This window comes from Bos javanicus, chromosome 10, assembly GCF_032452875.1.
Source record: "Bos javanicus breed banteng chromosome 10, ARS-OSU_banteng_1.0, whole genome shotgun sequence".
Lineage (NCBI taxonomy): Eukaryota > Metazoa > Chordata > Mammalia > Artiodactyla > Bovidae > Bos > Bos javanicus.
Genome location: NC_083877.1, coordinates 16,255,529 through 16,272,467, shown reverse-complemented (window position 1 = coordinate 16,272,467; position 16,939 = coordinate 16,255,529). Strand labels below are relative to the sequence as shown.

At 45.8% G+C, this 16,939-nt stretch overlaps 2 protein-coding genes across 6 annotated transcripts in view; both read right to left on the bottom strand.

Annotated features, from left to right (window-relative positions):
• Positions 1-9,729, bottom strand: part of KIF23 (kinesin family member 23) — a 72,657-nt gene extending 62,928 nt beyond the window's left edge. Inside the window, exon 1 of the mRNA XM_061430203.1 lies at positions 9,642-9,729. Within this exon, the coding sequence (XP_061286187.1) occupies positions 9,642-9,649 (8 nt within the window). The 5' untranslated portion in view covers positions 9,650-9,729. The remainder of the gene's footprint in view (positions 1-9,641) is intronic.
• Positions 9,730-11,093: 1,364 nt separating this feature from the next.
• PAQR5 (progestin and adipoQ receptor family member 5) overlaps positions 11,094-16,939 on the bottom strand; it is a 96,927-nt gene continuing 91,081 nt past the window's right edge. For all 5 annotated transcript variants that reach the window (XM_061430210.1, XM_061430209.1, XM_061430211.1 and 2 more), the window contains 2 exons: positions 14,668-14,809; positions 11,094-11,347 (listed from right to left, as the gene is read on the bottom strand). In XM_061430210.1, the coding sequence (XP_061286194.1) occupies positions 11,106-11,347; positions 14,668-14,809 (384 nt within the window). In that variant the 3' untranslated portion in view covers positions 11,094-11,105. The remainder of the gene's footprint in view (positions 11,348-14,667; positions 14,810-16,939) is intronic.

The following is a 16,939-nucleotide window of genomic DNA, read 5'->3' as shown; positions in this document are numbered from 1 at the left end:
GAGTATTAAAAATCACTGGAGTTTTTGATAAAAACTTCAAAACTCCAGAACCATGCTCACATCCAGCATGCACTCTGGGTCTTCTGCATCTGTGCATCTGGACTCTGGAAATGTGCATTTTACATCATCAAACATATTTTTTTAAGGCTGGGTTAAATTATCTTTGAGGTTAGTGGTTCCATACTCTAAAGGAGGCAAAATGTAAAGCGAGATTTAGAAACCTGTTTCTTGACATGGAGAGAATGAGTGTGACAACTATTTGTTGAAGAACATTTATTATAGAGTTAAAGAATTTGTACAAATACCAAGGGGCCATTGAAAAGCCCCTTCGGCAATCTCCCAGGAGGAATGTTGAGGAGAAATTTCAGAATTCAAGTCAAATCTTGCCAATGTCTTCTGGGGTTATCTCAGGAATGAATGGCCTGATTTCTATTCTGCCAAAAAAGACAAACACCTTCTGGCCTTAGGGCCTTTGCACTTATAGCTCTCTGGACTTGAAATCCTTTCCCCCACCTGCTGCCAAAGTCAGCATCTTATAACCCATCAAAGAAGTGAAGTGTTAGTCACTAAGTCATGTCCTACTCTTGCCATCCCATGGACTGTAGCCCGCCAGGCTGCTCTGACCATGGCTTTCACAGGCAGGAACACTGGAGGGGGTTGCCATTCCCTTCTCCAGGGGATCTTCCCAACCAGGGATCAAACTCTGGTCTCCTGCATTGCAGATAGATTCTATACCATCTGAGCTACCAGGTAAGGCCTTAGTTCATTAAACTCAGTTCAGTTGCTCAATCTTCAGTCCAACTCTTTGCAATCCCATGGACTGCAACATGCCAGGCCTCCATGTCATCACCAACTCTTGGACCTTGCTCAAACTCATGTGCATTGAGTTGGTGATGCCATCCAACCATCTTGTCCTCTGTCATCTCCATCTCCTCCTGCCTTCAATCTTTCCCAGCATCAGGGTCTTTTCCAATGAGTCAATTCTTCCCATCAAGTGGCCAAAGTATTGAAGCCTCAGCTTCAGCATCCAGTCCTTCCAGTGAGTATTCAGGACAGATTTCCTTTAGGATTGACTGGTTTGATCTCCTTGCAGTCCAAGGGACTCCCAAGAGTCTTCTCCAATACCACAGTTCAAAAGCATCAATCCTTCAGTGTTCAGCTTTCTTTGAGATCCAACTCTCACATCCATATATGACTATTGAAAAAACCATAGCTTTGGCTATATGGACCTATGTCAGCAAAGTTAGTTTTAATATGCTGTCTAGGTTTGTCACAGCTTTTCTTCCAAGGGGCAGGCACCTTTTAATTTCATGGCTGCAATGCCATCTGCAGTGAATTTAGAGCCCAAGAAAATAAAGTCTGTCACTGTTTCCACTGTTTCACCATCTACTTGCCGTGAGGTGATGGGACTGGATGCCATGATCTTAGTTTTTTGACTGTTGAGTTTTAAGCCAGCTTTTTCACTCTCCTCTTTCACTTTCATCAAGAGGCTCTTTAGTTCCTCTTTGCTTTCTGCCATAAGGGGTTCTCACCTGCATATCTGAGGTTATTGATATTTCTCCCTGCAATCTTGATTCCAGCTTGTGCTTCATCCAGTCTGGCATTCACATGATGTACTCAGCATATAAGTTAAATAAGCAAGGTGACAATATACAGCCTTGACATACTCCTTTCCCAATTTGGAACCAGTCCAGTGTTAGGACTTCCAGGACTTCCCTGTAGCTCAGACAGTAAAGAATCTGCCTGCAACACAGAAGTTGGAGAAGGAACAGGCAACCCACTCCAGTGTTCTTGCCTGGAGAATCCCAGGAACAGGGGAGCCTGGTGGGCTGCCATCTATGGGGCTGCACAGAGTCAGAGACGACTGAAGCGACTTAGCAGCAGCAACACAGAAGACCTGGGTTCAATCCCTGGGTTGGAAAGATCCTCTGGAGAAGGAAATGGTGACCCACTCCAGTATTCTTGCCTGGAGAATCCCAGGGACAGAGGAGCCGTGTGGTCTACAGTCTATGGGGTTGCAAAGAGTCAGACACAACTGAGCAACTAACACCGGTGTTCCATGTCCGGTTCTAACTGTTGCTTCTTGACCTGCATACAGATTTCTCAGTAGGCAGGTAAGGTGGTCTGCTATTCCAAACTCTTGAAGAATTTTCCACAGTGTTTTGTGACCCACATAGTCAAAGGCTTTAGCACAGTCAACGAAGCAGATGTTTTTCTGGAATTCTCTTGCTTTTTCTATGATCCAACGGATGTTGGCAATTTGATCTCTGGTTCCCCTGCCTTTTCTAAATCCAGCTTGAACATCTAGAAGTTCTCAGTTCACAGACTGTTGAAGCCTAGCTTGGAAATCTTTGAGAATTACTTTGCTAGCATGTGAGACAACTGCAACTGTGCAGTAGCTTGGACATTCTTTGGCATTGCCTTTCTTTGGGACTGGAACTAAAGCTGACCGTTTCCAGTTCCATGGCCACGGCTTAGTTTTCCAAATTTGCTGGCATACTGAGTGCAGCACTTTCACAGCATGATCTTTTAGGATTTGAAATAGCTCAGCTGGAATTACATCACTGCCACTAGCTTTGTTCCTAGTGATGCTTCGAAAGGCCCACTTGACTTCACACTCCAGGATGTGTGGTTCTAGGTGAGTGATCCTGGTTATCTGGGTCATTAAGATCTTTTTTGTATAGTTCTTCTGTGTATTCTTGCCACCTTTTCTTAATATTTTGTGCTTCTGCGCTTTGCTGGAGCAGCCGTGAAGAGAGACCCCACATTGAAAGTAAGAGAAACCCAAGTAAGAGGGAGGCACTGAGAGATGGCATCAGAGGGCAGACAGATGGAAACCAAATCACAGACCACAGGCCAATATGATCACCGGACCACAGCCTGGTCTAACTCAATGAAACCAAGCCATGCTGTGTGGGGCCACCCAAGACAGACAGGTCATGCTAGAGAGGTCTGACAGAATGTGGTCCACTGGAGAAGGGAATGGCAAACCACTTCAGTATTCTTGCCTTGAGAACCGCATGAACAGTATGAAAAGGCAAAAAGAGAGGACACTGAAAGATGAACTCCCCAAGTCGGTAGGTGCCCAATATGCTACTGGAGATGAGTGGAGAAGTAACTCCAGAAAGACGGAAGGGATGGAACCAAAGCAAAAACAACATCCAGCTGTGGATGGGACTGGTGATAGAAGCAGGGTCCAATGCTGTAAAGAGCAATATTGCATAGGAACCTGGAATGTTAAGTCCATGAATCAAGGCAAATTGGAAGTGGTCAAACAGGAGATGACAAGAGTGAACATCAACATTCTAGGAATCAGCGAACTAAGATGGACTGAAATGGGTGAATTTAACTCAGATGACCATTATATCTACTACTGTGGGCAGGAATCCCTTAGAAGAAATGGAGTAGCCATCATGGTCAATGAAAGAGTCCAAAATGCAGTACTTGAATGCAATCTCAAAAGTGACAGAATGATCTCTGTTCGTTTCCAAGGCAAACCATTCAATATCATGGTAATCCAAGTCTATGCCCCAACCAGTAACACTGACGAAGCTGAAGTTGAACAGTTCTGTGAAGACCTACAAGACCTTCTAGAACTAACACCCCAAAAAGATGTCCTTTTCATTACAGGGGACTGGAATGCAAAAGTAGGAAGTCAAGAAACACCTGGAGTAACAGGCAAATTTGGCCTTGGATTACAGAATGAAGCAGGGCAAAGGCTAATAGAGTTGTGCCAAGAGAACGCACTGGTTATAGCAAACACCCTCTTCCAACAACACAAGAGAAGACTCTACACATGGACATCACCAGATGGTCAACACTGAAATAAGATTGATTATATTCTTTGCAGCCAAAGATGGAGAAGCTCTATACAGTCAACAAAAACAAGACTGGGAGCTGACTGTGGCTCAGATCATGAACTCCTTATTGCCAAATTCAGACTGAAATTGAAGTGGAGAAAACCACTAGACCATTCAGGTATGACCTAAATCAAATCCCTTATGACTATACAGTGGAAGTGAGAAATAGATTTAAGGGATTAGATCTGATAGATAGAGTGCCTGATGAACTATGGATGGAGGTTCATGACATTGTACAGGAGCCAGAAATCAAGACCATCCCCAAGAAAAAGAAATACAAAAAAGCAAAATGGCGGTCTGAGGAGGCCTTACCAATAGCTGTGAAAATAAGCGAAGCAAAAAGCAAAGGAGAAAAGGAAAGATATAAGCATCTGAATGCAGAGTTCCAAAGAATAGCAAGGAGAGATAAGAAAGCCTTCCTCAGGGATCAATGCAAAGAAATAGAGGAAAACAATAGAATGGGAAAGACTAGAGATCTCTTCAAGAAAATTAGAGACACCAAGGGAACATTTCGTGCAAAGATGGGCACAATAAAGGACAGAAATGGTATGGACCTAACAGAAGCAGAAGATATTAAGAAGAGGTGGCAAGAATACACAGAAGAACTGTACAAAAAAGATCTTCATGACCCAGATAATCACGATGGTGTGATCACTGACCTAGAGCCAGACATCCTGGAATGTGAAGTCAAGTGGGCCTTAGGAAGCATCACTATGAACAAAGCTAGTGGAGGTGATGGGATACCAGTTGAGCTGTTTCGAATCCTGAAAAATGATGCTGTGAAAGTGCTGTACTCAATATGCCAGCAAATTTGGACAACGCAGCAGTGGCCACAGGACTGGAAAAGGTCAGTTTTCATTCCAATCCCAAAGAAAGGCAATGCCAAAGAATGGTCAAACTATTGCACAATTGCACTCATCTCAAACGCTAGTAAAAGTAATGCTTAAAATTCTCCAATCCAGGCTTCAGCAATACGTGAACCATGAACTTCCCGATGTTCAAGCTGGTTTTCGAAAAGGCAGAGGAACCAGAGATCAAATTGCCAACATCTGCTGGATCATGGAAAAAGCAAGAGAGTTCCAGAAAAACATCTATTTCTGCTTTATTGACTATGACAAAGCCTTTGACTGTGTGGATCACAATAAACTTTGTGAAAGAGAAAATTCTGAAAGAGATGGGAATACCAGACTACCTAACCTGCCTCTTGAGAAATCTGTACGCAGGTCAGGAAGCAACAGTTAGAACTGGACATGGAACAACAGACTGGTTCCAAACAGGAAAAGGAGTATGTCAAGGCTGTATATTGTCACCCTGCTTATTTAATTTATATGCAGAGGACATCATGAGAAACGCTGGGCTGGAAGAAGCACATGCTGAAATCAAGGTTGCCGGGAGAAATATCAATAACCTCAGATATGCAGATAACACCACCCTTATGGCAGAAAGTGAAGAAGAACGAAAGAGCATCTTGATGAAAGTGAAAGAGGAGAGCGAAAAAGTTGGCTTAAAGCTCAACATTCAGAAAATGAAGATCATGGCATCCTGTCCCATCACTTCATGGCAAATAGATGGGGTAACAGGGGAAACAGTGGCTGACTTTATTTTGGAGGGCTCCAAAATCACTGCAGATAGTGATTGCAGCCATGAAATTAAAAGACGCTTACTCCTTGGAAGGAAAGTTATGACCAACCTAGATAGCATATTGAAAAGCAGAGACATTACTTTGCCAACAAAGGTCCATCTAGTCAAGGCTATGGTTTTTCCAGTAGTCATGTATGGATGTGAGAGTTGGACTATAAAGAAAGCTGAGCACTGAAGAATTGATGCTTTTGAACTGTGGTGTTGAAGAAGACTCTTGAGAGTCCCTTGGACTGCAAGGAGATCCAACCAGTCCATCCTAAAGGAGATCAGTCCTGGGTATTCATTGGAAGGACTGATCTTGAAGCTGAACCTCCAATACTTTGGCCACCTGATATGAAGAGCTGATTCATTTGAAAAGACCCTGATGTTGGGAAAGATTGAAGGCAGGAGGAAAAGGGGATGACAGAGGATGAGATGGCTGGATGGCATCACCGACTCGATGGATATGGATTTGGGTGAACTCAGGTAGTTGGTGATAGACAGGGAGGCCTGACCTGCCACAGTTCATGGGGTCGCAAAGAGTTGGACACAACTGAGTGACTGAACTGAACTGTGGTTCTATTAGGTCCATACTGTTTCTATACTTTATTGTGCCCATCTTTGCATGAAATATTCCTTTAGTATCTCCAATTTTCTCAAAGAGATCGCTAGTCTTTCACATTCTATTGTTTTCTCTATTTCTTTGATCATTTAGGAAGCCTTTCGTATCTCTCTTTGGTATTCTTTGGAACTCTGCATTCAGATGGATATATCTTTCCCTTTCTCCTTTACCTTTCATTTCTCTTTTCTCAGTGATTTGTAAGGGCTCCTCAAACAACCATTGTGCCTGTTTGCGTTTCTTCTTCTTGAGGACGGTTTCACCGCCTCCTCTACAGTGTTAGGAACCTCCATCCATAGTTCTTCAGGTACTCTATCAGATCTAATCCCTTGAATCTATTTGTCTCTTACACCATATAATCAGAAAGGATTTGATTTAGGTCATACCTGAATGGTCTAGTGCTCCATTAAGTTTCTCCTCAAATGTAGGGTTATCAGAGTGGCTATCCAATCTCAGCTGCCTCACCCCACCCCTTCCTATTCCCTCACCAGCCTTCTTTTTTTTTTTTTGGCCACACCAAGTGGGAGCAGGATCTTAGTTCCCTGGACCAGGGATCAAACTCCTGCAGTGGAAGTTCAGTTCAGTCACTCAGTCATGTCCAACTCTTTGCGACCCCATGAACTGCAGCACGCCAGGCCTCCCTGTCTATCACCAACTCCTGGAGTCTACCCAAACTCATGTCCATTGAGTCAGTGATGCCATCCAACCATCTCATCCTCTGTCGTCCCTTTCTCCTCCTGCCCTCAATCTTTCCCAGCATCGGGGTCTTTTCAAATGAGTCAATTCTTCGCATGAGGTGGCCAAAGTATTGGAGTTTCAGCTTCAATATCAGTACTTCCAATGAACACCCAGGACTGATTTTTAGGATGGACTGGTTGGATCTCCTTGCAGTTCAAAGGACTCTCAAGTGGAAGCATGGAGTCTAAATCATTGGACCACCAGGGAAGTCCCCAGGCTTATTTTCCTGATGTGCTGTGCTTAGTCACTCAGTCGACTCTTCGCAACCCCATGGACTGTATCCCCACAGGCTTCTCTGTACATGGGGATTCACAGGCAACAATATTGGAGTGGGTTGCCATGTCCTCCTCCAGGGATCTTCCCAACCCAGGGATCGAACCCAGGTCTCCCACACTGGATGCGGATTCTTTACCATCTAAGCCACCAGCACTTACCATTATCTGAATTTATCTGTATCTCCTGTCCTACTGGCTGACCAGGGTATCTTTTCCATGAGGGAAGGACAGTTTGGGTTTTCTTCACTTCTATATTCCCAACTCTTAGGACAGTGTTTGTTTTATATATACCTGGCAGTAAATAAACATTCAGTGAATGATTTCACAATCTATACATATACAGGAATCTATTTTTCATGATGAGTGAACATGTTTTCGGCATAGTAGGTGAAACATAACTAAGTCAAAGGAGAAACAGGACTTTACTATAATAAATAAATTTTATTTTTCCTACCATAATTTAAGAAAACCAGACATTAGCATAAGCTGGAAGAACATCTCTGAGTCTGGAAATAGGTCTCTGCCTTTTCATTCATAATGGATTGTCGACTGGAAAATCAGAGGCTGGCATTCAACAACATGTTACAAAATGCTGATATACAGGGTTAAGAGCCGTTTCATATATAAAGGGTACCATGGCCAAGCCAAATTCAGGACAAAGCAGATGGGAATGAAAGGTTTCTCTGATGAACCTGACAAAAGCATTCTTTTCCAGAACAGCATCCTGCCTTCCTCAGAATATCTCCTGGGAACTGAGTTCCTTCTCCAAAAAACACTTTGCGAAAGATTGCTGCAGACCAAATATCTAAATCACTTGTATTCAAAAGCCTTCTAAACATCCCACTTCTAATTCTAATCACCAAGGACCTGTTCTTGTCTTTTTAAAAAATATACTTTATTTATTTTGGGCTGCGTTGCGTCTTTGTTGCTGCGTGCGGGCTACCCTCCGGTCGTAATGCGCAGGCTTCTCACAGCAGTGGCTTCTCTTACTGTGGAGAAAGGGCCCCAGGGCACTCAGGCTCAGCAGTCCAGTAGTTACTACTCCTGGGCTCTTAGAGCTCAGGCTCAGCAGTTGTGGTGCACGGGCTTAATTGTCTGAGGCATGTGGGATCTTCCTGGACCAGAGATCACACTGTGTCCCCTACTTTGGCAGTGGATTGTCAACCACTGGACCACCAGGGAAGTCTGACAAATTCATGTCTTTAGGAAAGGAGGAGCGTTCCTCTCCAAAGACTGCGCAAGAAAAATTAAACTCTCCATTTGTGACTGAAGGAAGAGGCAAGTGACCAAATGGCCTCATCCAAGCATACCTGAGTTTTATCACAATGAAAATGATCAGTAAATTCTAGAGTAGTGTTTCTTGAGCCCAGGGAGGGGGAAGAGGTACATCCCTTCAGGAGTGTGCCCTCTCCCCTTGCCCCTTAGGAGACAGGGCCTTGGTGAGCAATCGCTACCAGGGGGAATATGGTATATCTCCAAAGTGTACTGAGATGTTAAAAAAAAAAAAAAAAAAAATTGAGAACTGCTACCTTAAAAGACAAGGCTTCCCAAGTGGCTCAGTGGTAAAGAACCCGCCTGCCAATGCAGGAGCCACATAAGACCTGGGTTCGTTCCTGGGTTGGGTTGGGAAGATCCCCTGGAGAAGGAAATGGCAACCCACTCCAGTATTCTTGCCTGGAAAATTTCATGGAGAGGAGCCTGGTGGGCCATAGTCCGTGGGGTTGCAGAGTCGGACACAGCTGAGCACACACACACATTAAAAGACATCCTCCCAGTGAGGTTTTCACCTGACCCACTGCCAGTCTTTTTAATTTCTGGAATGGCTTAGCAAAACTATATTTACATTAGACTTCATAATACTTAATGAAAATGAATATATTTGAACACATTCTCATTCATCATTATAAGTTTCCAAATCAGCGTACTGCAAACTGTTATAAAATTTAATTGTAACACTGTCCAAAAGTATACAATGGGACTAAGTTTACCAAATGTATAAAAACATTATGAAACACTTGGCCTTATTTTGTTGATTTAACATTCCATTTTCATCATTAAGCAATGCTGAAAAAGCAATGTAACCAAAGACTAAATGTTCTAAAAGTCCTTCAGATTAGTCACCTGTGATCTTTCAACTACTTCTGAGCTAAACAAAGAACCTTATGTTACTTTCTATAAACAAGAGAATTAAGAAGACTTCATGCCTTTGGCATTACTAAAATGGAGTACTTAAAGTTAGTACCTCTGTCTACCATAAAACTGAAGTTACAGTAAGATGAAATGGAAGCCCAGAACCCCTGCTGGAGTACAATTCCAGTAATAGTGTCAACCTCTTGCCAAAAAAACAAATTTTGTCGTGCAGCTTGCAATTAATGTACCAAAAATTTACCAGCCTATATAATTTTATCAGTCTACCTTCCCCAGAGGAAGTAAACAGACAATAAAACTAATGAAATCATATTTGTTGACCACTCATATCCGATATAAATTGCTACTTGTCTTCAGAGTATTAGCTGATGAGCTACTTACAAGGTCATTCAAACGTCTGGGCCAGTTAACCATAGAGGCAGTGTTCTAAGAAACTGGGGTGTTCCTGAGTCAGCAGAAGAGGCTCCTGCATTGCGATGGATGGTCCCTTAAGTCGTCAGCAAGTGCATGTCAGGGAGTGATGGGCCTCAGCATTTCTGTACTCTATGAAAACACCACGAAATACTGAACTTTTAATGACTAATGCAACAGGTGAGAAAATACTCAGTGTTTCAGTACTCCACAGAGTGGAAAGCAGAGGACACAGCCTTAGGTGGTGAGCTGCTGAAAGTTAGACCAATCAAAACACAGCTGATGGGCCCTGGGCATTCAGGAATTCGTGACACCGGCATTTCTGCAAGTTTGGCCCATGGCCCTCCTGACAATCACCTGGGGAACTTGTCCCAGTACAGACCTTCTGCAGGAAACCAACATTTTAAACTGGTAAAGCAGCGTCTCCTGATTCGCCTGGGGAATCTACATTTATCACAAGCTCACCAAGCGTTTCCATTCCTTTGGCAAAGTCTGTAGTATCCTCTGCACGTGAACGTTAAATTCTGCAGCACATATGAAATGCTGAAGCAACATTAAATGTAACCTCCCCAAACATTGTGATGTCATTGGTTAAAGGGTGATGGATGAGTACAACCAATTGGGATTAATTCAGTTAGTGCCCTCTGGGTAACACACTTCACCTGTGCTGCATAATACTTCACAGCATCAAGCTGGCAATAAGAAAACAGAGCAAAACAGAGCATATGACACCCCAGCCACAGGCTGTGAACTTTTAACAAAATCCAAGTCCATGATGGCATGGGAACCTTGCATGGTGAAGCAGAATGGACTTTCGGGGAAAGAGGGAGCTCTTTCATTTCCTTCACTAGGTGGGGAAAGGAAGAAGGTCCCTCCCCAAACCAGGTTTCTTCATTCTGGAATGCTTTCCCAGTCCCCACAGCTCCCGCAGACTCAGTTTCCCTTTTCTCAGGTTCCCTGACTGACCTTCCCAACTCATCCTCCTCCACTGTGGTAGGAGAGGCTTTGCTACATGAAACTCATCAGATGAAGCGTGTTCCATTTTCCAAGAGTAATACTTCAAGGGTAGTAAGGCTTAATCCAACTATTTAATAGTAAAGCTACAAGGGTGGTACGCCTAATCCAGCTGTTTAAATAGAATTGGAGAACATACTTTAAATAAATTAAAGCTAAATGAAATAATGATTTGCATGAATGAGGACTGACTTGAACCCATGTCCCCCTTTTAAAATCGTACTTACAGAATCCAACGCACATCTAGAGAAGTGTCCCCAGTTAAATACCTTATGGACCTGAACCCGCTCAAAAATGCCAAGATATCAAGCATTCTAAATATTTTAGGCCACTGCAAACTGGGACCATGCCATTGGCTTATGGTAGTTAGAATGTCGTAGCTTAATGCAGACATTTGGTACGAAAAGCTTATGGTATGAATCAGGTTTCCTTTTTATGTAATTCCGGCTCGGGAATCCTATACAGAGCAGCTGAGAAATAAACTATGTTGCTGAGGCTGAAGATGAGGCACAGAAGTATGGCTCCGGCTATCTGGGCGAACACCAGGGGCCTGCAGTGGGTCAGCAGCCATTCCTTCCTCAGAGTCTTGTCCAGAAGGATGGCTTCCATCTGCATGTGTGTGGCCAGGATCACACACACGTGAAACAGCTGGTGGCTGTGACCTAAAGCAAACACACAAAAGGCCACCAAAATCAGCAATAAAAAGGGAATGGACTACTGATAACATCCTATGGCTTGTGTGCTAAAAACACTGTGGAGTAAAAGAAGCTAGATGCAAGATACCCACTGTCCAGAAAAGGCAAATCCCTGAGACAGGGAGCTGGGATTAATAGTACGTGGGCAGGAAGGATCTTACTGGGGTGATGAAAATGTTCTAAAACTCATATATGGTGATAGTTATACAATGTGGTAAATTTGCTAAAATAAAAAAAAAAAGATTGAATTGTGCACTTGAAATCAGGGTATTATGTTATATATAACGTGTGTGTGTGTGTGTGTGTGTGTTCAGTCGCTCAGTTGTGTCTGACTCCTTGCGACCCCACAGACTGCAGTCTGCCAGGCTCCTCTGTCCATGGAATTTTCCAGGCATGAATAATGGAGTGGGTTTCCGTGCCTTCCTCCAGGGGATCGTCCCAACTCAGGGATGAAACCCGTGACTCCTGTGTCTCCCACATTGGCAGGTGGATTCTTTACCACTAGCGCCACCGGGGAAGCCCATGTGTGATACATACTTTAAAGTTTTTATTTTTAAAATATCATATGAGAAAAATAAAAAGGCCATCAGAGAAAACCAAATCCATTTTTAAAACAGCTTATCCACCAGTCCCGCCTTTCACGTGAGAAAGTTCTACTAAAGTTTACCTCTCGAGAGCTGTCACCAGTCAGTTCTGATCCTGACTTCAATACCAAAGGGGAAGCCAGCCAGACTTTCTGCTGACCACTTGTGAGATGCTCCTCCCCCTACTGCTGGTTAGTCCCAGACACAATGAGGGGCTCCTTCTCTCTGATAACTCACAGGACCCTGGTCAGCATGTATGCATCCCCAGAGGGTGGGAGCCCAGTGGAGGGTGGCTGCAGTGTGCAGGGAGGTACTGACTTGGTAGTTGGTGAGAAAAGGAGTCCATTGCCCAGGGCTGGGGATTGCCTGGGGGGACAGAAACCAGGAGTAAGATAAGAAGCCTGCATGTTTCATGGGCTGATTGTATCTCCCCCTCCCAAATTCACATGTTGAAAGTCTTAAATCCCAGTACCTGAGAATGTGACCATATTTGGAGATAAGGTTTTTAAAAGACAATTAAGTTAAAATGAGTTCACTAGCTAGGGACCCGCTCTGGTATCTTTATAAGAAGAGGAGATTAGGATGTACACATACACAGAGGAGAGATCATGTGAAAAGAAATGGAGATGGCCCCTGGCAAGCCAAGGAGAGAGGACTTGGAAGAAACCAACCCTGCCATCCCCTTGATCTTGGGCTTCTAACCTCTGGATTATGAGAAAATAAACTTTTGTATCAGCCATGCAGTCTGTGGTTCTTTGTTATGGCAGCACTAGCAGACTAATACAAGAGTTAAATAAGGACCCTCCTTCAGTTCAAAAAAAAAAAAAAGAATTCAGTGTTGTACCCCCAAGATTTATCCTATAGCAAGTATTCAATAAATGTGTCCACAGAAGGGACCAGACTGGCCATCTGCCCTAATGAGCCAGAGCCAAGTCGTGAATGAAGATGCAGGAAAGTTGAATGAGTGATCAATGACTTCCTTAGGGCAAGGAGCTGCCAGCACCCCAGCCTGCATCCCCCAGGGAGATACTGTGCCTGGAGGGGCCGCCCCTTCCTCACTCAAGACATACTACTGGGCTGTGTACAATTTCCAAATCTGTGTGTTTTGCAGCAGAAGTGGTTCCTTATCCAGCTGAGAACCGTACTCTCCAAGGACATACGGCCAAGCAGTAGGAAGTGACCAGCTGCGCCCACCAACTGAGGCACAAACCTGTCTCCATTAGGGCAGGAGACAAACAGATGGAAGAGTCAAGAGCACTGGACAGATGTGAAATGTGCCTGCAGGAAAAGTCAACAATCCCGTCTGGAAGGAAGAGGGAGGAGCTTCTGTGGGCACTGGGGAGGAAGCTCAAAATCTGGCTGACTGTTATTTAAGGACAGAGATCTTTCCAAAGCCCTTGTTTAAGATGGTGTCATTATCTGCCATCTCTGCCATGTCCCCCCACTGGAGTGTCTTTCTGCTCTAGGCCTAAAGGGACAGGATAGAGGTGAGTAAATAAAATGTTATTAAGAAGCCAGAGTTGGCAAAATAAGGCCCAGTGTCTCTTTATGTTTTTCCTGCTGACCCCAGACTTTGTACACGATCAGCTCTATTTCCTCTGGCTGGGCTGGGGCTAGGGAGGTGGACATGCTGGGCAGGCTCCTTGGGCAGGTTCCAATCCCCTGGCCCTCTCATCTCCCTCCTTTTTTGAAATCTGCCCTCTAACCATTTTGCTCATGTGATCCCTTCTGGCAGAGGAGAAGGAATAAAGGAGATGAAACTCTTGTCAAGGCAAAATGTGGCCATGTTTCTTGGGTAGAAGATGGAAACTCATGGACAAAATGGGCCTGGGGAGAACCGAGGTTCCTGCTCGCCACCCGGGGATGAGGACCTAGATCTCCATGGTGGCTTATCTGAGGAGCTCCCATCCCAGGACCCCTTAGCCTCACCAGAAGTGGCCAAGGCTCCCTCCTCCAGCCAGTCCCAGAGCCAGGGTGGAGGAGACACGTTGCACAGCGCTACCCACGTCCCTCGACAGAGGGGAAGGAACTCTGCCAGCAGGTATAAACCCCTGTAGCTCTGACGCCTCCTCTTCACCACATGGCCTCTCTGGCTTGAGCACGTTCAGGCTCACCTGGAGAAGCACTCAGCTTCTGAGAGAGTGCTGGGCCCACCCCAGCAGGATGTCTTGGGGGTGGGGGCTGAGATCCACATGCTCCCAGCTGAGGCTGAGACTACTCGTCCAGACTGGGAACTGCTGAGTCTGGGAACCACTGCTCTACCACGATTCCTGGCACCATCACACCCACCTGAATGAGACCCTCTTTCCTCTCCTTGGCACTGCCCGCCCCTCACCGGCTGGTACCCTCAGAGCCTTCTGTACCCTGTCTTTCCTCTTCCTCTTTACAGCTGCCTTCCATGGTCACTTAATAATGGGATTTCACGTTCGAGGTAATAATGGGACTCTCCTGTCCCCACACCCTCCAGAAATACTTTAGAATCCTAGACCCGCCTTCTCTGCATCCTCCACCGCCCTCCCTGGGCATCCACGGTCTGTGCACATCCTGACGTCTGTCACCTGACAGTTTCACTCACCTTGGCCTGGGCCTGGACAACTTCCTGGGGATTTGCTTCCCGCCCTGCCCCTGCCTCCCCTTGGCAACTACAGCACTGCTGTCAGGGATGGGAGCGCCCCCTGGGCAGCGGGGTCACCACGCGCTCACCGATGTAGTCGAAGCGTCCAGGGGCCAGGCGCTCCGGCAGATGCGCAGAGTAGAAGAAAGAGGCCAGGAGGGTCATGGCCACGTGCTTCTGGTGGTACACGGTGGCTTCGTTCTCCGCGCTCTCCCCGGGGAGCAGGAATACCTGCAGGTATTGAAAGAAACGCCAAGCCTTAACGTGGATAGCCTACAGGGACCTACTGTATAGCACAGGGGACTCTGCTCAACATGCTGCAAAAACCGAAACGGGAAAAGAGCTTGAAAAGGAATAGATACCTGTTTATGTATCCCTGAATCACTTTACTGTACGCCTGAAACTAACACAACACTGTAAATCAACTATACTCCAGCGCAAAATGAAAAGCTTAAAGACAGAAAGAAACATTAGGGCTCGAGAGGAGGTCTGTAGACCTCCCCACGCACACGAGTGGACTCTGTGCGCCAAGGCCGTTCCCTCCCGGTGTCTGTGCTTGAAAAGGGACCTCACAGGGCCTGTGTGGGCAGGCTTCCTGTTCTGAGTGTGAGTAACTGAGACCTAAGGTAACTGTATTTTAACCCCCTACATGCTCATGAGAGCCTTTGGGTTATTTAGTTACAAAAAAAAAAAAAAAAAACAAAGAAAGGAAGGAAGGGAAGGAAAACAACAGAAGTGAAGAGAAAAGGAAAGGGAAAAAAAAGTCCTGCTAATATATCACTACTCTGCCCTACCCCCACCCCTGGGGCTAAAATGTAAGTAAAAAAAAAAAAAAAATGGCCCATTCACACTTGAACTCACTTTTAACCAGCACATCCCTTGAACTGATGCTCTTAATTAAGGCTTTAAGGCCTAGGAATTCCTGGAAGGCCTTCTGAGTCATTAAAAACTATTAATTACGGACATTATCCTGGTTTGGAGTTTGGTACGGTTTTTGTACGATCGTTAAAAATAGCGGCAGCCACCACCTCCGAGGGCACCAGGCCAGGCCTTCTGTGTGCATCACTTCATCGGAGCCTCAACAATGACCACACGGCAGACTCCATTTCTCCCATTTTGCAGATGAGAGTACTGGGCTGGAAGGTGACTTGCCAACCACTAATTAGTAGAGAAGTCAGGCTGATTTGCAGAGCCTGAGTGCTCAGCCACAGCACCGTACAGGCTAAGATCCCTCCTCCCCCTCTGCCCGGAGTCTGACGCAGCTGAGTGCCAGGAGCGTCCAGCACTCATCCTGACAAGAAGCGGTGCTGTTTGCAGGGGTGGCCTGCGGGGCTGGCTTGTTCTCTCTGCGCTGGTTTCCTGGGTGTGGTCTGTGTCCTCCAGGGAGGATTCAACGGAGTGGGCTGCATCCCCTCTTCTGGTCTCCCCAGACCCACACGGACTGAGCACGGGGCACAGGCTCAGTGTCTCAGCTGGTGGAGCCAGCCTGACCCCTCTCCTTCAGCCCTGGGCGCTGCCATCTCGGCCTCATGCACCAGACTTTTACGCTGCCTCCACCCTCGGGGCCTGGGCCTGGAACTGCTGGGCCCATCAGGTCTGTTCATTTGATGACTCCTCTTCTACCCCCCTGTGAAGGAGGGGATATCAGCCTCATTTAAAGATAAGGAAACTGAGGCTCAGAGAGGTTTTGTTCACTGCCTAATGTCACACAGCCAGTGAGTAGTGGGACTGGGATTTGAACGCACGGCCATCTGAGAATGCGTGAATTTTCCCTCTTCTTATCTTCCCTCCTATACCCTCTTCCTTTGTGTTCACCATCTAATTCCCATCTATCCTTTAAGACCTTCAGTTATACACTTTCCTTCCCTACTACGTCTATGTTAATTGATGATAATATATAATAATGCGTTTATGGGACTCTCACCACCAGCTAGCACTGTACACATTATCTCATGTAATCCTCCCCATAGCCTGACACAAGGAGGTGTTATTACCAGGCCATTTTCCAGATGAGGGAAGTCGAGACACAGAGATGGTAGAAAACCTGCCCAAAGTCTTGCAGTGAGTGAATATTAGAGATTTGCCTCCAGAGCCCACTCTCCTGCTCACTCTACTAAACCCCAGGCTGCCTCTCCTGCCCAGCCCTCCGAGACTGCTCCTGAGCCTCCGGGTAGCACTGGCCACTGATGCATCTCCTGGCGCCACCTACCTAGTGCCCATGGTAGGTGCTGGCTGCCTATGCCCATCAGGGCCTCTGTCCGTGCCACCTGATTGGTCTGTGAATGCCAATAAGGGAGCACGTGGGGCTCTGCGTCCATGTGTTCTCCTGTGACCAGGACAGCGTCTGACCCCCAGAGCTCA